The sequence below is a fragment of the Poecilia reticulata genome, linkage group LG5 (assembly GCF_000633615.1).
Source record: "Poecilia reticulata strain Guanapo linkage group LG5, Guppy_female_1.0+MT, whole genome shotgun sequence".
Lineage (NCBI taxonomy): Eukaryota > Metazoa > Chordata > Actinopteri > Cyprinodontiformes > Poeciliidae > Poecilia > Poecilia reticulata.
The window spans coordinates 3,969,549-3,986,614 of record NC_024335.1 but is presented as its reverse complement, the minus strand read 5'-3'; the positions used below and the strand labels follow the sequence as shown (position 1 = coordinate 3,986,614).

Below are 17,066 nucleotides of genomic sequence, written 5' to 3'. Positions count from 1 at the left end.
TGCAAAATAAGGCATGTAGTAATACAGAGCTGCCCCTTCCCCTCATGTCATTGCACAATGCTTTTCAGCTTGCTTTAAGAAAGCTTAATGAAATATGAATTTGGCTGTTTGAAAATATTTCTGGCAGCGGAAAACATGGACGGTTATGGCATCAGCACCATTTATCACTCGGCTTAAGCCAACATTGTTTTCAAATTACAACTGGCAATACAGACATAGCAAATCATTGACAAATTCGACTGCAGGCTCTACTTGTGGATACAAATTATCCAACTAAGATACCATTTATGACTGTGTTTATGTGTAAAAACAGTTCTTAACCATCTGCATCTATGAGAATATTTTGGAAGTTGTATGAATAACACTCATCTTTCTGGTTGATAAATGAACTGAAAACCTTTGCTGTAAGTTATTGCATAAATAGTCTGTTATTGTGAAACCATGGTGTTTTTATTCAAGGTGATCGTACTCCGAGTCAACACCTAGTAGAGACACTGATAAATATGGAACTGTAATGTTTACCTTTCTCTAAAAAGCAATTGATAAAATACTTTAAGGGTACTGTTGCATGTGTGTTTTCATTTTTGGTTATCGCTGGCGTGATCCTTGATCTTCTGTAATTGCTAAAGTTGTGAGTAAACAGAGGCATTACCCTGCCCAGCTCTTTGTCTTCCAGCGCCAGCACGCCTGTACTCTCTGTAAACAGTTTCACCTTGACAGCAGGCAAAGGGTGTGTAGTGGTGAAGTCCCCCTGGGTTCCCCAGCTGAAAGACAAAACAGAAAACACTCAAGAGGTTATTTTCCATGACTGTATGACACAGTGATCTCATCTGCTGAACAGTCAACAATGTCTCGTTGGAGCAATACGACTGTGTAATTTCTATTATAGTTTGATGGATACAAAAAGGAAACTGTGGAAGAACAGGAAAACATCTGAGAAATCCAGGGGATGTTTAAATTGCAATGCTCTTGTCCTCAAAAAGGGACGTCTACACCAGAGACCCTGGGTGTAGAAGCTGCTGCCCTCGAGCCGCAGAACCAGAGTACTGAGGTCTCACACTAATGACTCAAGAACAGCTTTTACAATTGTTCTATAATTCTGATCGATATGTCGCCTCTTTGAAGGACATGTGCGATGCAACTGTGTAATTTTTCATTTATTTGTTCTTATTTATGGCTCTACTATTAATGCACTCCATTTTATTTTATCCCAGCCTTTCTCTTTGCAAAGTTGTATTGGTCAACAGACTGATTTGTTGTACTGAAACACATTGTTCGTTGGTACAGTGAGGATGTATCAAACACTTTGAAAACACATCAGTAACAGTTCTGTTCATTGCTACTAGCTTTCACAAACAGTTACTACTCATGTTCTACTGTAAGGAAACAGTTATCTGACTCCATTAACCAGCAGGTGGTTGCACACTATAATTTAGGTTTGATCAGAAGACATAATCTGTCATTTTTCATTTGTCAACTAATCCAAATTGGATTTGATTCACAGTCATTAAAATTGGGCTCTTATGTAAAATATTCACTTATTCAAATATATAACTCCGAAGACAAATAAGCTGAAGCAAAAAAGGCAGTGAGTGGGTAACGAAAAATCGGGTAAGTATTGGGAAATTGACTCAAAACCCATGTGGATACATATTTGTTTGTTTTTTGTTTGCTATTTTGCCATTTTCTCTGAAAATTAGGAATCAATGCCATACTCTTAATGGCTTGGTTCAAAGCCTGCAACACAAGATCATTGTGTTTGTTGTGATTTCTTTTTTTCACAAAAAGAAAAAGTTTTATTTTACTGGTTTTATCCACTAATTAAAGTTTCCCTTTGATTTCCAAGATTTTAATCAGATGGAGGAAGAAAGGCTAACAAGGGAAATATTAGGAAGTGCTGGTTGAGCTGTAAAACACAACTGTGACTTTTTTCAGTAACTGGGCGAAAGCAAAAACCAATTCAGAGCTGTTATTGGTATTGATGCAGACATCGCCAATGAAATCCCCTTTTCAATCATAATTAACATCTTGAAGACTGATCATTCTTCAACTAAAATGACCCAACAATGTTCAAGTTTTGTTGAAAAAGTTTACTTAAACCAAACTTTTTCTCCTATTTCTAAGCACTGGACCAGACAGAACAATCAGCTGTAGTACAATGACAGCCTCTACTTTTGGACACGAAGGAAGGAAACTATGCAGATTTTAATAACAAAGTGTGCATAGGAAGAAAAATTGACAACATATTTTTGGCTCCAGGGGGACCTGAATGAAATCTGATAACCCTTTTTATTAGAGTCGGTTGGAATAAACAGCATTTTAAAATGAACAAACAAACAAAAAACCATAACACAATACCTGAGGGATTATGGAGCAGTAACAGACATTTTCTAATAGACCAGCTCCTGAGAGCCACTTAAAACACAGAAATACACAGGGAACAAGTTAAAATGTGCAGTACTGTAGCCACGAGGGCTTAAGTGACAAGATTTTTTTTTTAAATATTCAATATTAAACTTTCAGTACTGTAACTCTAAACTTTTGCAGCCTTCACAGTTTGATTGAATGCTTAAAATCATGCCGTGTAAGGACAAATTAAGATTCTAACATGTTCATTTCTATCCAAAGAAAGGATTTTCCTCCCCTCAAAATGCTCCATAATCAACTGCTGCTGCTCTTCAAAACTAGAGAGGGAGCAGAGAAACAGCTGACAGACTGCGGGTAGTCAGTGGTGATTGTCTTGGTTTCACGTGCAAATATCGTTCTGGCATGAAGGTGACCTTGTCTCTAAATGGAAGGTCTAATAATGGACGTGACAGCAGTGCGTTCTTGGAGCTCCTCCTGCAAAACGGGTCAAATCCTCTGCATGCTAAATCTGCTTGCAGTTGTAATGTATATACAAAAAAAAATAAAAAATCAACCCTTCCATCAAGTCATCAAAGTTCAATGTTAATTCATAACAGTAATTTGAATGTCAGCCTGAGTGCACGGTGGCTGAGCACGCTTAATTAATGTTTGTGAATAACCAGCAGCAGTCTGAAGGGTAACATCCATCTCGTGTGACTTCATTTGTGTGCATGCAAGCACATGTACGCTCTTTACATAGAAACACTCAACCCATCATACAGCCTGTCAAGTAACTGTCATTCAAAGTTTGTAACATTTACTTTCCAGAGGCTGAACCTTTAAATGCAGCGTAGATCCAAACTATTTTGCTACGTCTTTCAATTCAGTGATTTAAATTGGCGTAAAGTGGTTGTCTTAAGAGTGTTCACTGTCTTTTCTCTTCCAGGTCCTGTCCTCAACGCTGTCTTAACCCTTCCTCAAAATCTGTCTCTCGTATTATCAAGATCAATAGAAGACGTTTGGGGATAAAAATAGCTTATATTACTGTACATGAATATTTTATGGGTGGTTCTTTTATAGCGTGAGTTGTACGATTCTGGAATCTGAGATTAATGGAGAAGCTATTTTAAGGAGAGGATAGATTTATCTAAATTTGGACATTGCAGATGTGATGAATGAGGACCGATGAGCTACATTAATAACCAGTACTGTGTCTTGCAAAACCTGTTCACATTTTATCACATCACGTCCAGAAACATAGGTGGACTTTGGGGAGGAATTTTATAGACCAACACAATAAAGTGCATAATTTTGATGTGAAAGGAGAATGATGAAAGATTTACAAATCAAAATCTAAAAAGTGTGCATTTTTATTTAGGCTCCTTTGATAATCTTAAATAAAATTGAGTCCGGTTGCCTTCGGAAATTATCTTATTAAGACAAGTGCAGCTGTCCTTTGAGGGAATCCAATGCTTGTTAGTGAACAAATAGGATCATAAAGACCAACGGAGACAGTAGAAAGTTCAGGGAGGAAGGTGTGTAAGTGATTAAAGCCAGTACACCTCTACACAATATTCCTAAGATTGGAGAAATGATTGATATCAAGCATAACTGCAAATCTATGAAGACCTGTCTATTCACCTAACAGGTAGCATCATGCTCCCTCCTTAAATAAACTTTACAGTTATACACAACTTTATGTTTCTTTATATTTTATTCTTTTTCACGCACAATTCCAGTTAAACAGATAGAAATCTGTGATTATATTGTGACAAAAGAGGAAAACGCAAAATAACTGGAATACTTTTTAAATGTTGGACAGGGTTAAACAATCAATTTCCACTTCCTGATTAAAAATGACCCAGCTGAAATAGTTTGGTTCAGATAAGAGAATCTCAGAAATTATAACAGCTTGAGCAAATCAGGGTCATTAAAGGGTTGTCTCTAAATATTTAGAAATATTTAGAGACAACTAAATATTTCAATGTTGTTTCTTCTAAACAACATTGTTAGTAACATTGTTAGTACCAGCATAATTAGGGTAAAATTTGATTATGTCAGTTACACCAGATTATTCTGTTTTGAACCAAATAATTAACCGATTTAAAGAATATTAATAAAAAAAAATAAAGTTTTGTGCAAGTGCACAGTCAAATTTCTTTTAAATGTCGTAATTTACATGCAAAGTGCTTTTGAGAGGAAATGAGGCATCTGAGAGGCATCTGAAAGCCCCTGAAGAGCGCTGGGAATGTATCGCTGCAAGCTGAGAAACCACTGAGATGTGGGAGCAACACAGGCTTACTTTAAGTTTTAAGTGCATCTTAAAAGTCAATTCATTTAGATAAGATTCTTCTAGGATCTTATTCACAAAACTGCGAATGGTTTATTGAAAGAAAACATCAATAGTCAGCAATTTAATTAGTTTCATCTTCCATGTAAATAGAGTTTTCTTTCTGCCCTAGCAAACGGTTGCGAGTCTTGAAATGTAATATAAATAGCAGACTGTGTATTTCACAAACATCGTTGTTTGTTAAATGCCCGTGGTAAACAGACATCCGTGTGTGCACACTCACGTCGGCTTGGACGCCTCTGCTTGGTCGGTCTGGAGCTTCTCGCCTCCCTCCACCTCCATGGTGCAATAAACGATCCTGTTGGGAGCCAGAGACTTCAGCCCCACCACTTCCATGATCACCACCTGGGAAGCAGAGCAGTCGAGAAGTGACTCATCTCTTTAGAGAGGTCAGAGAGCAAGAGAGTCAAAAGCAGAGGAGCAGGCAGAAAATCCATCCAGAAATACTACTAGAGCAACAATGAGTGTTTACACTCATAGCTTCTGTCTTCGCTGTGCAATAGATTCTGGGTGATTTTCCACTGAAATAGACTGTGAAAACTGCTGCCATCCTCGATGGAGCCTGCAACTCCCAATCCTCAAAACTGCTTGCAGACATAATCTGCCACATAAAGTCTTATACCTCCTCTTTATAAGCTCAGTGCCTACATCGTAGCTCTGCATGGCCGAGGGTAACTGTGATACTGCAACCATGAAATTCAGTGGGACAGCCTGAAGCAGAAAAATGTGCTGTCAGGATAGAAGTCAACTTTCAATAAAATATTCAGCTCAATACTGCCGATGTGATGCCTGCAAAGTTTGTTACCTGCTGCTGAATATTATCCTGTTAGGCCATTCTACAGACACAACCGTGTGTGACAGTAAATCGAGTTCAAGTGTCTTTGAAAACCGTGAAAGTTTGAATATATTACTTCTAGGAAATTCCACATTGATTCTGACACAAATGTAATTTTTCTAAAGGTTAGAGTTGAATATTTGTTTTGTTTGTTTAAATAAATGGAATTTAAATGTCATATTCTAAGTTGCACAACTGTAATTACAGACACAGAGTATGTCCCCAAACTATTTACGGGGGTAAATGTCGGCTAAATGTGAACCTGGAAGCAAAGGCGGCTCTGCGCCTAAAATAATCTTATTGAACCATCTTTGTGTCTTTGCTATGATGCACTCTGCCCACATTTAAATGAGGTATTACGCATGCATTCTGGGGAAAGTTGGTCCATTTAATCAATATTTAGGTAAAGTACAGTCAGAAAGTGTCTTGGTATTCTAGAATAGATATTTCATTGCTGATTATAATAGTCAAATGAGGTTGTGGCTTCAGGCGGAGGGCTGAGGATTTGACGGATGTGGGCCTCAGAAGGAGATAATCCAACTGTGGGCATAATCTTCTTTCTTATTATCAATATTACTGTTACTGCTTACAAGTTATCACTGTACAAATATTGCAATATTTTTATTTTTATCAGTTCAATGGTAATATTTAATGTCTTTTAAAATCAGTAATCCTAACTAACTTGAAAAACACAATCTGATAAAGTCACTCCCGTTAGACGTGGTTTTTTGAGATGACCCCGGAGTCAAAGTTCTGAGAAATATCTCATCAGATAATGTCCTTGAGTTTTGTAAATGAAAATAGTAATAAAACTTAAAAGCAAAAAAAAAAAACATTTTGTATATTTCTGATGACTTCATTTAATCTATTGTGTTTGTCGCTCAAAAAAGGCTAACTGGGACCTGATGCATGTTGCTCACATCGGGTGGATAGTTGCTCCAGCATGTATTTAGTGTAACACACTTTGTGAATCCACTGCAGAATCCAAACAAACAGCTCGTGCAAGGCAGCAGCAAAAAGAAAATGTTGGATTGCTTTGTGAATTTCCTCCATGTTGGCATTAAAAGATGGATTGAGAGCTACACAATAAGTACTTTATAACACAAACGGAGCAGGTCTGCTGCTATATGCGTTTCATCACAGGTGAGACCCTTGGTTGTTGCTCATGGAGCTTTGCTTAGATGTCTGAGTAGTGCAAGATGTGGGCTGTAACCAACATTGCCCCAGGTAGGCCTGAAGGTTTTCAGCTGTCTTACACAGCTCTCCAACTTTGATCAAAATGTCTGTAGATTTCGCTCACACGGTTTCTTGTCTCTGAAAAATCTTTGGATGCATTCGGAAAGAAACTCTGCGATAGAAAAGTTCCTGAAAACATTCACATTGCTGAAACTTGAATGCTTTTGCATTTGAGATTCAACAAATTACTGAATGCATCTCTGAAGATCTAGCACAGAAATATTCACAGAAACATGAATATTAAAAAAAGACTGTTTTTCAGAAAACAGTTATTATCCTGACTCACTTATCAAGAATGAAATCTCAGGATGTGTTTTAATTTAGTTTAAATGTTCAGTTTTGCCAAATTTCTGCAACGATTTAATGTTGATTTCACAACAGGGGAATGCACTGTGACACATTTTGTCAATTTTTTGTGCATCAATTAACAGCTTTAACATACATTGGACTAATTTTGGTCAAGTCACACCAAGAAAACCATTTGTAGAATAATATATTTTTTATGTGCATTTTATACACCAGTTAGGTCTTAAGCCCGGCATGATGGTTATAGAACCATAATTATTGAATATCTGCTTATGTCATTTATAAATCAAATAGATGTCAGCACAAACCTGTCCACCAAATTTGGCAGGTGTTGTGAGGTATAATGTTGTCTTTCATCCTGTTAATGCATATTTCTTTCAACATTGTATTGAAGTAAGTCTGAGGCCATTATGAACTCACCGACTCTGAAATAGCACTGCATCATAAGGAAGAGAGGTGTGATTGCTCTCTGTTCTGTGGTGATAACTCATCTGAGACAAGCTGATAACAAGATGAGTCCCATTTCCCATTAAGGAGCAGGTAAATAGGTTTTTATGCACACGTGTGTGCGTCAGTCTGTTCTTCACGCAGCGTCTGCTGGACCGTCTGAACAGGTGTGCTGTCTATTTCTATTCTTAGCACTGAGCAGGGAAGTGTTTCTCATCGGTCTTGATTCCTAGTCCCGCTGAGGCAGACGTAGATTTGCACAAGGCGTGAACATCTTAAAGGGGTAATATTTGTAGCACTTGGCTAAAGCTGGTAAACCAAAATATATAGTACCTCCAAAGTAAAAGAGAGAACCACATCAGACTTGGAGAGAGTGTTCTCGTCCTCCTGGCCCATATCGATGATGGAGGTGTTGTGGCCTCGCTTCAGCTTTTGGAGCTTAAACTCTCCACCTTTGGACACAGGCATGCTTTCCAGGTTGGCCATAAGCTGATTCACGGAGGACTTGAGCTCCTCGATGTACATGGCCTCCATCTCTTTAGACACAAATTTAGGGAACTTGCCGCCCTGTTGGGGAGAACAGGAAAGAATCAGATACTTTTAAGACAGCTTGAAATCTAAAGCCTGACAATTTAAAGCTTCTTGAGACCAGGTCGTGTAATTTCACTTCAAAGTGACATAACACAAATCACCCTTCACAATCAATCATCCACATCTACTGAAGTATAGAAAACTCTTTCATTCATTTTTCCTTATTTGTGGCCTGAAGCTCACTCCATGGTGTCCATACTAGTGACACCATATTTCTGAAATGTTAACTATATAACAAAGCATATTAAAACCAATCTGAGTGTTCCCTGTAGAGTCTGACTCACCCTGGCAATCTGGTCTGCCATCTGAAGACGACCATCAAGCTCTCTTCTGATCTGTGCAGCCTGCTCGTCCAGATTGTCCAGCTATTGATAAACAAAGAGGAAGAGGTCATTCGGGTCATTTTAAGGAGAAAGAGATACTTTCTAAAACCAAGGCTCAAAATCGAGGAGCTTTATTCACACAGAAATCATGTCTGCATCAAATAGGAAATAAAATCCTTATCTACACACATTGCTGTAGGGCTGTGTAATTATATCGATTTTGCGATATATATCGATATTTTCTTTCCTAGAAAAAAAATCAATATTCATCCACAAGTATCGTAACATCCAACTGTCACCTTGCTCACTCACTGCTTGCTTCACCAGGAGAGTGATTAGGTCATCAGGCTTAGAGTGATTCCTTCAGATGTTAAGTGTCAAGGTTAAAAAGGTATCAAACTATTCAGAGCAGTGTACTTGGTGCACTTTATTTACTTTACAAATGCATGTAAGCTACAGTTTGTACTGTTTCAATTAAAAGAAACATGTTTTCTCACCACTTCTTTGATTCATTTTGTCCAGCTGTCGACTTTAAGTCCGTGTCCATGTCCAACCAGAGCCAGGTATTGTGTAGTTGGTGCTTTTAATCAGTTTTCAGTTAAATTAATTTAATCCAACTCTATAACAGTCACAAAATGTCACCAAAATCACTCTGTCCCTCTAAAATCTTTCAGAAAATCGCAAAAGTGTATTGAATTGTATCAATATAAAAATGTATTCAATTTTGACTGAAAACAAAAGTTTATGTACTAAAATATGCACGTAAACTTTTAGCTTCTTGCACAAGGATTATACAACATTGTGTAGTAACAATATTTTAATAGGACACTGCCTAAATTGATTTGCTTCACAGTCACATTATAGAAGTCATTTTGTACCAAATTAATTCAAACTGTCCAGTAAAATATTGTGCACAAATGGACAAACCTAAAAGGTCCCGCCATTTTTACAGGATCAATACAGCAGATTTAAGGCATATTTATTTTCTCTTTGCTGTCTGAAGTTACAATCCACAGTGGGCTATACACTTTAGAGACGAAACTGAAGTAGTGTCAGAGTTATTTGAGACAGCTTTCTAGTATTGAATCACAAGTCCACAAAGACCTAATCTTGTATACACAATTTGAGCTGGTGTGGGACTTGGGGGGGTATCCCATACTCAAATCCACATTGATGCATCCCCAAATCAGCAAGAACACGATCCTGCACAAATTCCTCCACGTTGCTCGCATTTCAAGAATAAGGATCAAAGTTTCACCTTATACAATAATACATAACACATCTGCAGCCTTGAAACCCATTTTTCTTTTAAAGTTGTTGAGCACTTACTATTAATTATTATTGTTTTTTCTTTGATGCAGAATTGTATGCTGAGCAGAATAGAGTTATAATGGCTTTATAGAACTGAATTACAAAAAATAGGATTAGCAGTTTTTTTAGACTTCAGAATAAAAAACCGAGAGGACCAGTGAATCTCAGTGAATGTACAATGGTCTTTGGGAGCTTTTGAATGTTTAATGACGTAACCTTGATGTGGGCAATGTCTCCATAACCTCACTCATGTTTCCAGCTGCAGCTGCCGGCGCCGGAATAAATTGAAGAAACTTCTGAACTCGTACAAGAGAAATAAGCCCTTCATCAAAAAAGCAATTAGTTCATACATGAGTAACTCAATAGTTTTCCCCTCTTCATATTCAGTGTATCGCCTTTTTCCTTCCAGCAGCTGTGCAAATGATTCTGAATCACTTATTCATGTGCTAGTTAATTATTCAAAGAAATCTTTCTGTTAGTACATCTGTAAAAATAATTTCTTTGTTTATTAGGTTTATAACAACCAGGTTTTTTAATGCAAGAAAGGTAATGAAAACAATCATCATAAAACAATCTAATTTTGCTCACAATTATTATTTTTTTTATTTTTTATTTAGAATAGTGTTTTATTATTTCACATTCTTCTTCCTTTTTCCAACACACCAAACAGGGACTTGAGTAAATTATTTAAATAAAGACTTTTTTACAAACAAGAACCACACTGTCCTTAAACAAAATAAATACAACATGCAGATAGTATTCAGGGTAGTAGCAAATACAGATTTGTACAATGCTATGATTTTTTTGATTAGCTTTTTTAGACATCCATCCAACCATTATCTTATTCCTAGTGGAAAAGCTTGCCATCTACACAGCATTAGCATGCTAAAAACCCTATAAAAAAGCAGAAATGTCATAATGGGACCTACAGTGAACTCTTTTGGCTGTTTATGTGAAAGTGCATGCCTTGATAATAAGAAAGGAACCTTATGAAAGTCACTTAGTGTAAAATGTTCAAATAGGAAAAGCTTGTTCTTTTAATCAGAGAGAAGTTTGCCATAGAGAAAGTAGACAGCAAAAGAGATTTCTGGACTGGTGTTCGTGTACAGAATAGTCTGTACTAAATAATCTGGCCATCAGAACATAAGACATTCTTGGCATAAACCAAATACAGTATTCCAGCAAAAGAATCTCCTATCAATTATGAAACATCGAGGTGGAAGTGTCATGGTTTGGGGATGCTTTGCTGCAGCAAGACCTACCAGTTTACCATCATAAAATCAACTAACAACGGTAGCACAAATCAGATGGTGAAGTAAAATAAGAGAGCAATTGTAGAAAAACTTAAGCAAACCTAGAACTGTAACCTGTAACATCAGTGACATAAACCTAGTAACATGCAGTGTGGATAGGCAGGTTGGACTCCTGGTGATTTACCAAATAAAATTGTTCAACGTCAAAATGTGTTTGCTTATCTTGTTTTGGACACACCATACAATAATTTAATCTGTTTAAGAAAATATGGAAACCCTACAGTTAAGCTGAGCATAAAAATAAAAATCACAGCATTGTTCTATTCATGCTGCTGCCTGCTGAAGTCTACCTTCCCCTTTCATGCTGTTCTATGGGTTTAATTAGGCATGAAGAAACAGTTTAAAAACAGTTTAAAATGTGCATGAATAAAATGAGCCTGCTATGCGACAACCCATTAAGCTGACTTAAACTCTTACATTGTATACATAAAGTTAAAGTTCAGTTAAAAAGCAGGCTTGTTAGCAATAGGACCTGATAAAGCAGCTTCTTTTTTTATTTTTTATTTTGCTCACAATAAAAAAAGAAATGCAACAGGATAAACATATAGACTTCAGTTCCAAACAAAATAAGGAATTATGTCATGGTGTCTCTTTCCGAAAACACAGATTTTAATATGTTTACTGGTTTGTGTTCTCTAATCATTATCAATGATATAAAGTTGTATAAGTTGCACAAGGAAAATCTACCTAAGTTTTCAACAGGCTCAGCAGATGTAGATATTACTACAACCCGTACTGTACAAACAACAGAAACTGGGTGTGTGTCTATGTCTCATGCATGTTTGACTAGAATATGTTTTCTCCTCATAGTGAAGTAAATGGCCGGTACTTGTACACCGGTATCTAGTCCAGAAGACTGGAAAGCTAAGCTGCCACACACTGGCACCACCACAGAGGTGCCTGAGTCTACTCACAGAGAGAAGTCAATCCAGACATTTCACTCAATTGAGAAGAATGATTTCTCATAGTACTACTCAAGTAAAAGTAAAACACACACTGGAGCAAAAGTATATTTCTTTCAAAGAGTTACGGAATGTAATTGAACAAATGTGACTTGTTACTACCACCTCTCTACATAAACAGTGTCTGCTGCAACTGCAATGAAAGGTGCAGACATGCCTCTTGGCAAAAATATTATTTTCCCGCAGGTTTTGATTTTGTTATTTTAAATATGAAAAGGAAGTTCAATCAAAATGTAATCTCACATCTGTTTTTTGTAACACCAAGAAGAAAGATAGTTTGTATTTTTGTTGTTATGTTGTATTTTAAAATGGAAATCAAGAATTGTTCCATTTTTGGTTTTCATAGCTGCATATCAAGCATTTATGGATTCAAAATCTCTGCAAGCTCTTTAATAAAGACTTTCTAACTTTACATTCAATTTAAACTTTCAGATTTAAATGCTTCAATCAAACTGGTCTTGTTACCAGAAGAAAACAATACTAGTTGCAGGGTGTTTTTTTTCCAGTTAGCATTTTAACAGTGGCAACCTGGCCTTTTGCAACTAATGATTTAATGGCTTAAAAGGGTCCATTATAAAATTCATAGTGTCTGGAATTACTGTCATCAAAATCACTGAAAAGCGGCGGTCAAGGTAAATATGATGTGCGGTCTTAAAAGACTCTCGCATAGATTAGCGGTTATGAGAAATAGTGGAGCTCGACTATAAAAAGCCCAATCAGCACTCCAGTTTCTTTCCTTTTTTCTTTTTGACTGCAATCACAGAAGCACGATGTGGCATCGCACATGAAAAGATCAAAATCAAAAGCGATTTCCGCCTTGGTGCATAGAAAATATGTTGCCATCACCGCAGGCAACCTGAATGAACCACATAACTTTTCTGGGGGATTTTTTTGGAAGTGTCAACTGTTTTGAACTTTCCCTTTTCTTGTTGGTTTCAATCAGCGGAATTAAAAGCATTTTTCAAAAATGGCCAAACTGAAGCAGCCACTAAAAATAAAACGAATGTCAATGACAAATATAAGAAAAGCTTTGACTTCAATCGGATTTATGTTGAAGTCGCTGTTTATTAGATTTCTGTGCGCTACTTAAAATAATCTTCTGTGGCACAAAGTGTACTGATTTTTAGCTTAAAATCTTCCCTGAAAGTATTTTTCTTCACATCAATGATAAAGTGTTTTAGATTAGCTGACGCAATGAACTAGTGGATGTCTGACGTCTGTGTTTTGCTCTCCACTTCTCTATGCTTCGTATTTCTTCTGTTGTTCTCTCAGCCAAAACATCTCATTCCTGTCACATTTGATGCTGTGAGTCACCAGTCACCAGCATGTTCTGTGTGAGATGATTAGGACAAATCTCCACCACAGTTGCACCTAAGGAGACATGAACCATTTCAGAGAGCAGCACGGTCTCAGTTCACACTAAAAAATAAATTGTGGCTTGTGCTGAAATTGTAAAATCATTTATGTCTTTTGTTTTGTTATATTACCTGTAAAGCAGCCAAAAAATTATTTTTCACAGGGTACATGCACAACAGAAATTCTACCCTGATAGTGACGGTGATGACTTTTTTAAGTGTTACGGTGTTTATTGCTTAAATTATTTCTCAAATGAATGAATATAAATAAGTTAAACCTTTTTCTGTGCTTTTAAATTTCTAGGGCCGTCAGCAAAGTTTGACAAAAGCCAATTTATGACCATTCTATTCCAAATGCACAAAACAAAGACCTGACTGAGTTTGGCATGGAAAAAACATGACTAGCCTGCAGAGAGTGTTGACCTCTACATATCACACTTTTTGTAGCTTTTTAGTAATGAATTGCTACTTTAAAATGTTTCATTGGCATAAAAGCCCAAATAAAAGGTTTGATACTCACAGGCTTTGCCCCCATGCGGAAGTAGAGCAAACCTCAGACAAACAAACAGTGTTATAATGGTAAAGGTAGCGGAACTCAATGCCTTACCCACAACATTTTTGCCTTATAAGCCAAAGACACAGTCAGGAAAATTCTCCAACAAGTCCTACATCAGGTCTGTAAAGTTGTTTGTGAGAAACAACAGAGAAGTCAATATTTTTAACGAAAAATGCTTTAAAATATTAGCATAAAAATGTTGCTTAAATGTAAATATCACAGTTAGTGCAGCCTATGGTATCATGCTGCCATAGAAATGCCATTGGAATTTACACACATAAAATCAAGTTACTACAGGTATTGATAGCTTTGATTTGATTATCAAAACCTATTGTTATGACAAAAAATGGGATGTTTACTACCAGTTACCTTCAGGCAGGCAAAGATGTGGTAGTTGCTGTTAAAGTTTCATTATACTGGACATGAGGTTGGCTGCAGTCCTTGATCCATTTCTTGCGTTATTCAAGACTTTGTTTGGGTTTTGAAAATGTAATAAATTGTATTCCGCCCTCTACACGCTCTGGATAATTGCATGCTTCTTACTGACTTCCTATTTTCTTCAAAACCTTCATGACCGCAGCGCTTTAGCAATGACAAACCCCGGCTAAGGGGCGTGTTCTTAAGGACAAATAGCGATCGCCGATTGGTCAGTTGCTGGCAAACCCCAGAATGATTGACAGATGGCAATCATATCAAAACCTTTACGGTTTCATTTTATCTAACAGGTATATGAAGAGAACCGCCAGCTTCCTCACAACGAATAAAGGACATTATCTAAGATTCTTTTGCAGAATAATCCCAGTTAATTCCAGTTAATAATTCCAGTACCATACAAAACACATAAAATAGTTTCTCTATTCTAAGCAAAAGTTAGGGTGCCGACTCCACCGACTGCAATAGAATAAAAGCTCCTGTAAATATGTTCAAGGTGCAACTTCCAGATAGTTTTTGATTTGTTTTTTATCTTGTGTTTTTGCATATTTTCTGATGTCATCTAGGGCAACTGTCCAAAAACCCTAACCCCGTCCACTGACCTCTGGATTGCAACTATATGAACAAAATAGTTCATATAGTTTGTGATAAAAAAGGATTTAACCCAAACTTAGAAACAACTGAAGCTACATGTAAAATAAAAAAAAAACTTCTTGCATTGTTGCTGCAGCTTAGCACGTGATTCTCTTTTGAATGCAATGTACTCTAAACTCCTCTGGCCTCCCGCTGGGGGGGAAACATGCCAGAACTGACCTCCCTCAGCCTCTGGGTACTTCACCTATTCCTATTACATTAACGGGCCTTGTCTCTCAACCTTTACCATATTGATTTTCTGCCCATTCCAGAAATCCCTCTTAAGAGAGAATGAGCCAAAGTGCACATACAGTTAGGGGAGGAGTACAGTATGTTACAAACACAGGGGGAAAAAAGACAAACAGATACAGTGTCGGATCTTATTGAAACTGAACAAAATTAGATCATGTGCAACATTTTTTTTATGTGAAAAGAAGAAAAATTATGTTCTTATTATCATCTTATTTGCCACCTTGGGCTTGATTCTGTTCACTGATCTGCAGAATATGAACTTATGTCAGCCAGATGCCTCTTAAGTAAAGGACAGCAAGCATAGACAGTTAAGTCTGATGCGCTACCAGCACTGGCCACTAAACAGCCACCCTGCTATATAACCCAGAGTTCCTGTTTAGTAGAGCACATAATCAGACTTTGCCACCAGCAGCAGCAGAATGTCTGCATAGGAAGCACAGTGGTATTCAGCACAGATCACAGAGTGATGCTTAAATAAAGACCAGAATGTGGCAGAAAAGAAAGAACGCAAAGACAAAATGATGCTGAAATAATGGGGCGAATTGAATTCCTGCCTCGGTTCTGCCTCAGCTGCCTATTTCCCACTGTTGTTAGCAATCTTGTGTCAAAAAAATAAGATAAAAGAACTCCACTGGACTGTGGTGCAACTGACATCTGACATGTGCACTCCCATAAGAACTGTCAGTACCAAGTCTGGAGATCAGCAGCTTGGCCTGTCAGCATCTGACAGTGCATTTTTACTGTCCCATCTGTGCACCTCCCTCTCCAGCAAACACGACAAACCTAAGACCATATGTCCAAGAAAACCTAAGACTGAAGTAGGTGGCAGGAGAAAAAAACTGGTTCAGTGTAGCCACTTCTATATCATAGCTCTTCAGCAAAATTTTTGAAATGAGAGGAATGAGTGTGAAGTGTGCATTGTAAAGAGAAGTGTAGCCTGTTTCTATAGCTGCTGTCTGAACAGAATCAAAAGTTAGATATTGTCTTTTGAATGAAATAAACTTTCAGCCACGGAACCTCTGAAACTGAAAGGTCAATGGAAAATATAGGTGGCCGCAATAGCAAACTCAAAAATGTATCTAAAATTGTGCATTTATGACCGATTAGATGCGTCAGAGCTGCAGAAACGTAATGCAGGTTAGATTACTTTAGTGTTAGCCGAGATGACAGCAGGTTAGAGGCAGGTGGGTATTTAACAGCCCAGCTGATGACACATTCCCAGGTGGCTGCTGGGACATTAGCAGCAGACAGAATACATGACTGGGGTGAATTTTTCTGAAGAACACAGACCGGACAGCAGGGTATGATTTAACATGGAGGAGCTGAGGCAACGAGCTATATTTAGATGTGCTGGGAGTGCATGTGTGTATGCTAAAATATGCAGTGTGGGATAGAGGATAAATGTGTGAATGTAGCATCTCTGCATGGTCTTCTCAGTATATATTTTAATTTCTCCACTTCTTAATTTCTAACTGTTTAATGCTGCCTAAAATATCTCTTGATAAAAAAATGACAACTGATGCAAGTACACAAAATCTAAGACGAAAATCACTCAGGCATTTCCCTCCATCTCTGTGGAGCACAAATATTTGATCACCTTCACTGCTCTGTTTGCACTGCAGATTAAAATGCTATTTAATGTGCAGTAGCAAAGGACTGGGCTTTTACATCAGTGTTTTGAGGCTGCACTCAAACCAGACAGCCAAAAACCAAACACACTAAATCTTAATTTTCTCTTAAAGGGGCATCATCCAGGCATACAATTCCATTTTATAGCATAATCAAGTATCTATAAAAATGTTGTGATCTATATATATA

The 17,066-nt window shown here is 37.3% G+C and overlaps 1 protein-coding gene across 11 annotated transcripts in view; it reads right to left on the bottom strand.

The window, feature by feature from the left end:
- cadpsb (Ca2+-dependent activator protein for secretion b) overlaps positions 1–17,066 on the bottom strand; it is a 91,222-nt gene that overhangs the window by 47,269 nt on the left and 26,887 nt on the right. For all 11 annotated transcript variants that reach the window (XM_017304701.1, XM_017304702.1, XM_008408758.2 and 8 more), the window contains exons 4-7: positions 8,396–8,476; positions 7,854–8,087; positions 4,920–5,041; positions 653–764 (exon numbers count right to left, since the gene is read on the bottom strand). In XM_017304701.1, coding sequence (XP_017160190.1) covers positions 653–764; positions 4,920–5,041; positions 7,854–8,087; positions 8,396–8,476 — 549 coding nt within the window. The remainder of the gene's footprint in view (positions 1–652; positions 765–4,919; positions 5,042–7,853; positions 8,088–8,395; positions 8,477–17,066) is intronic.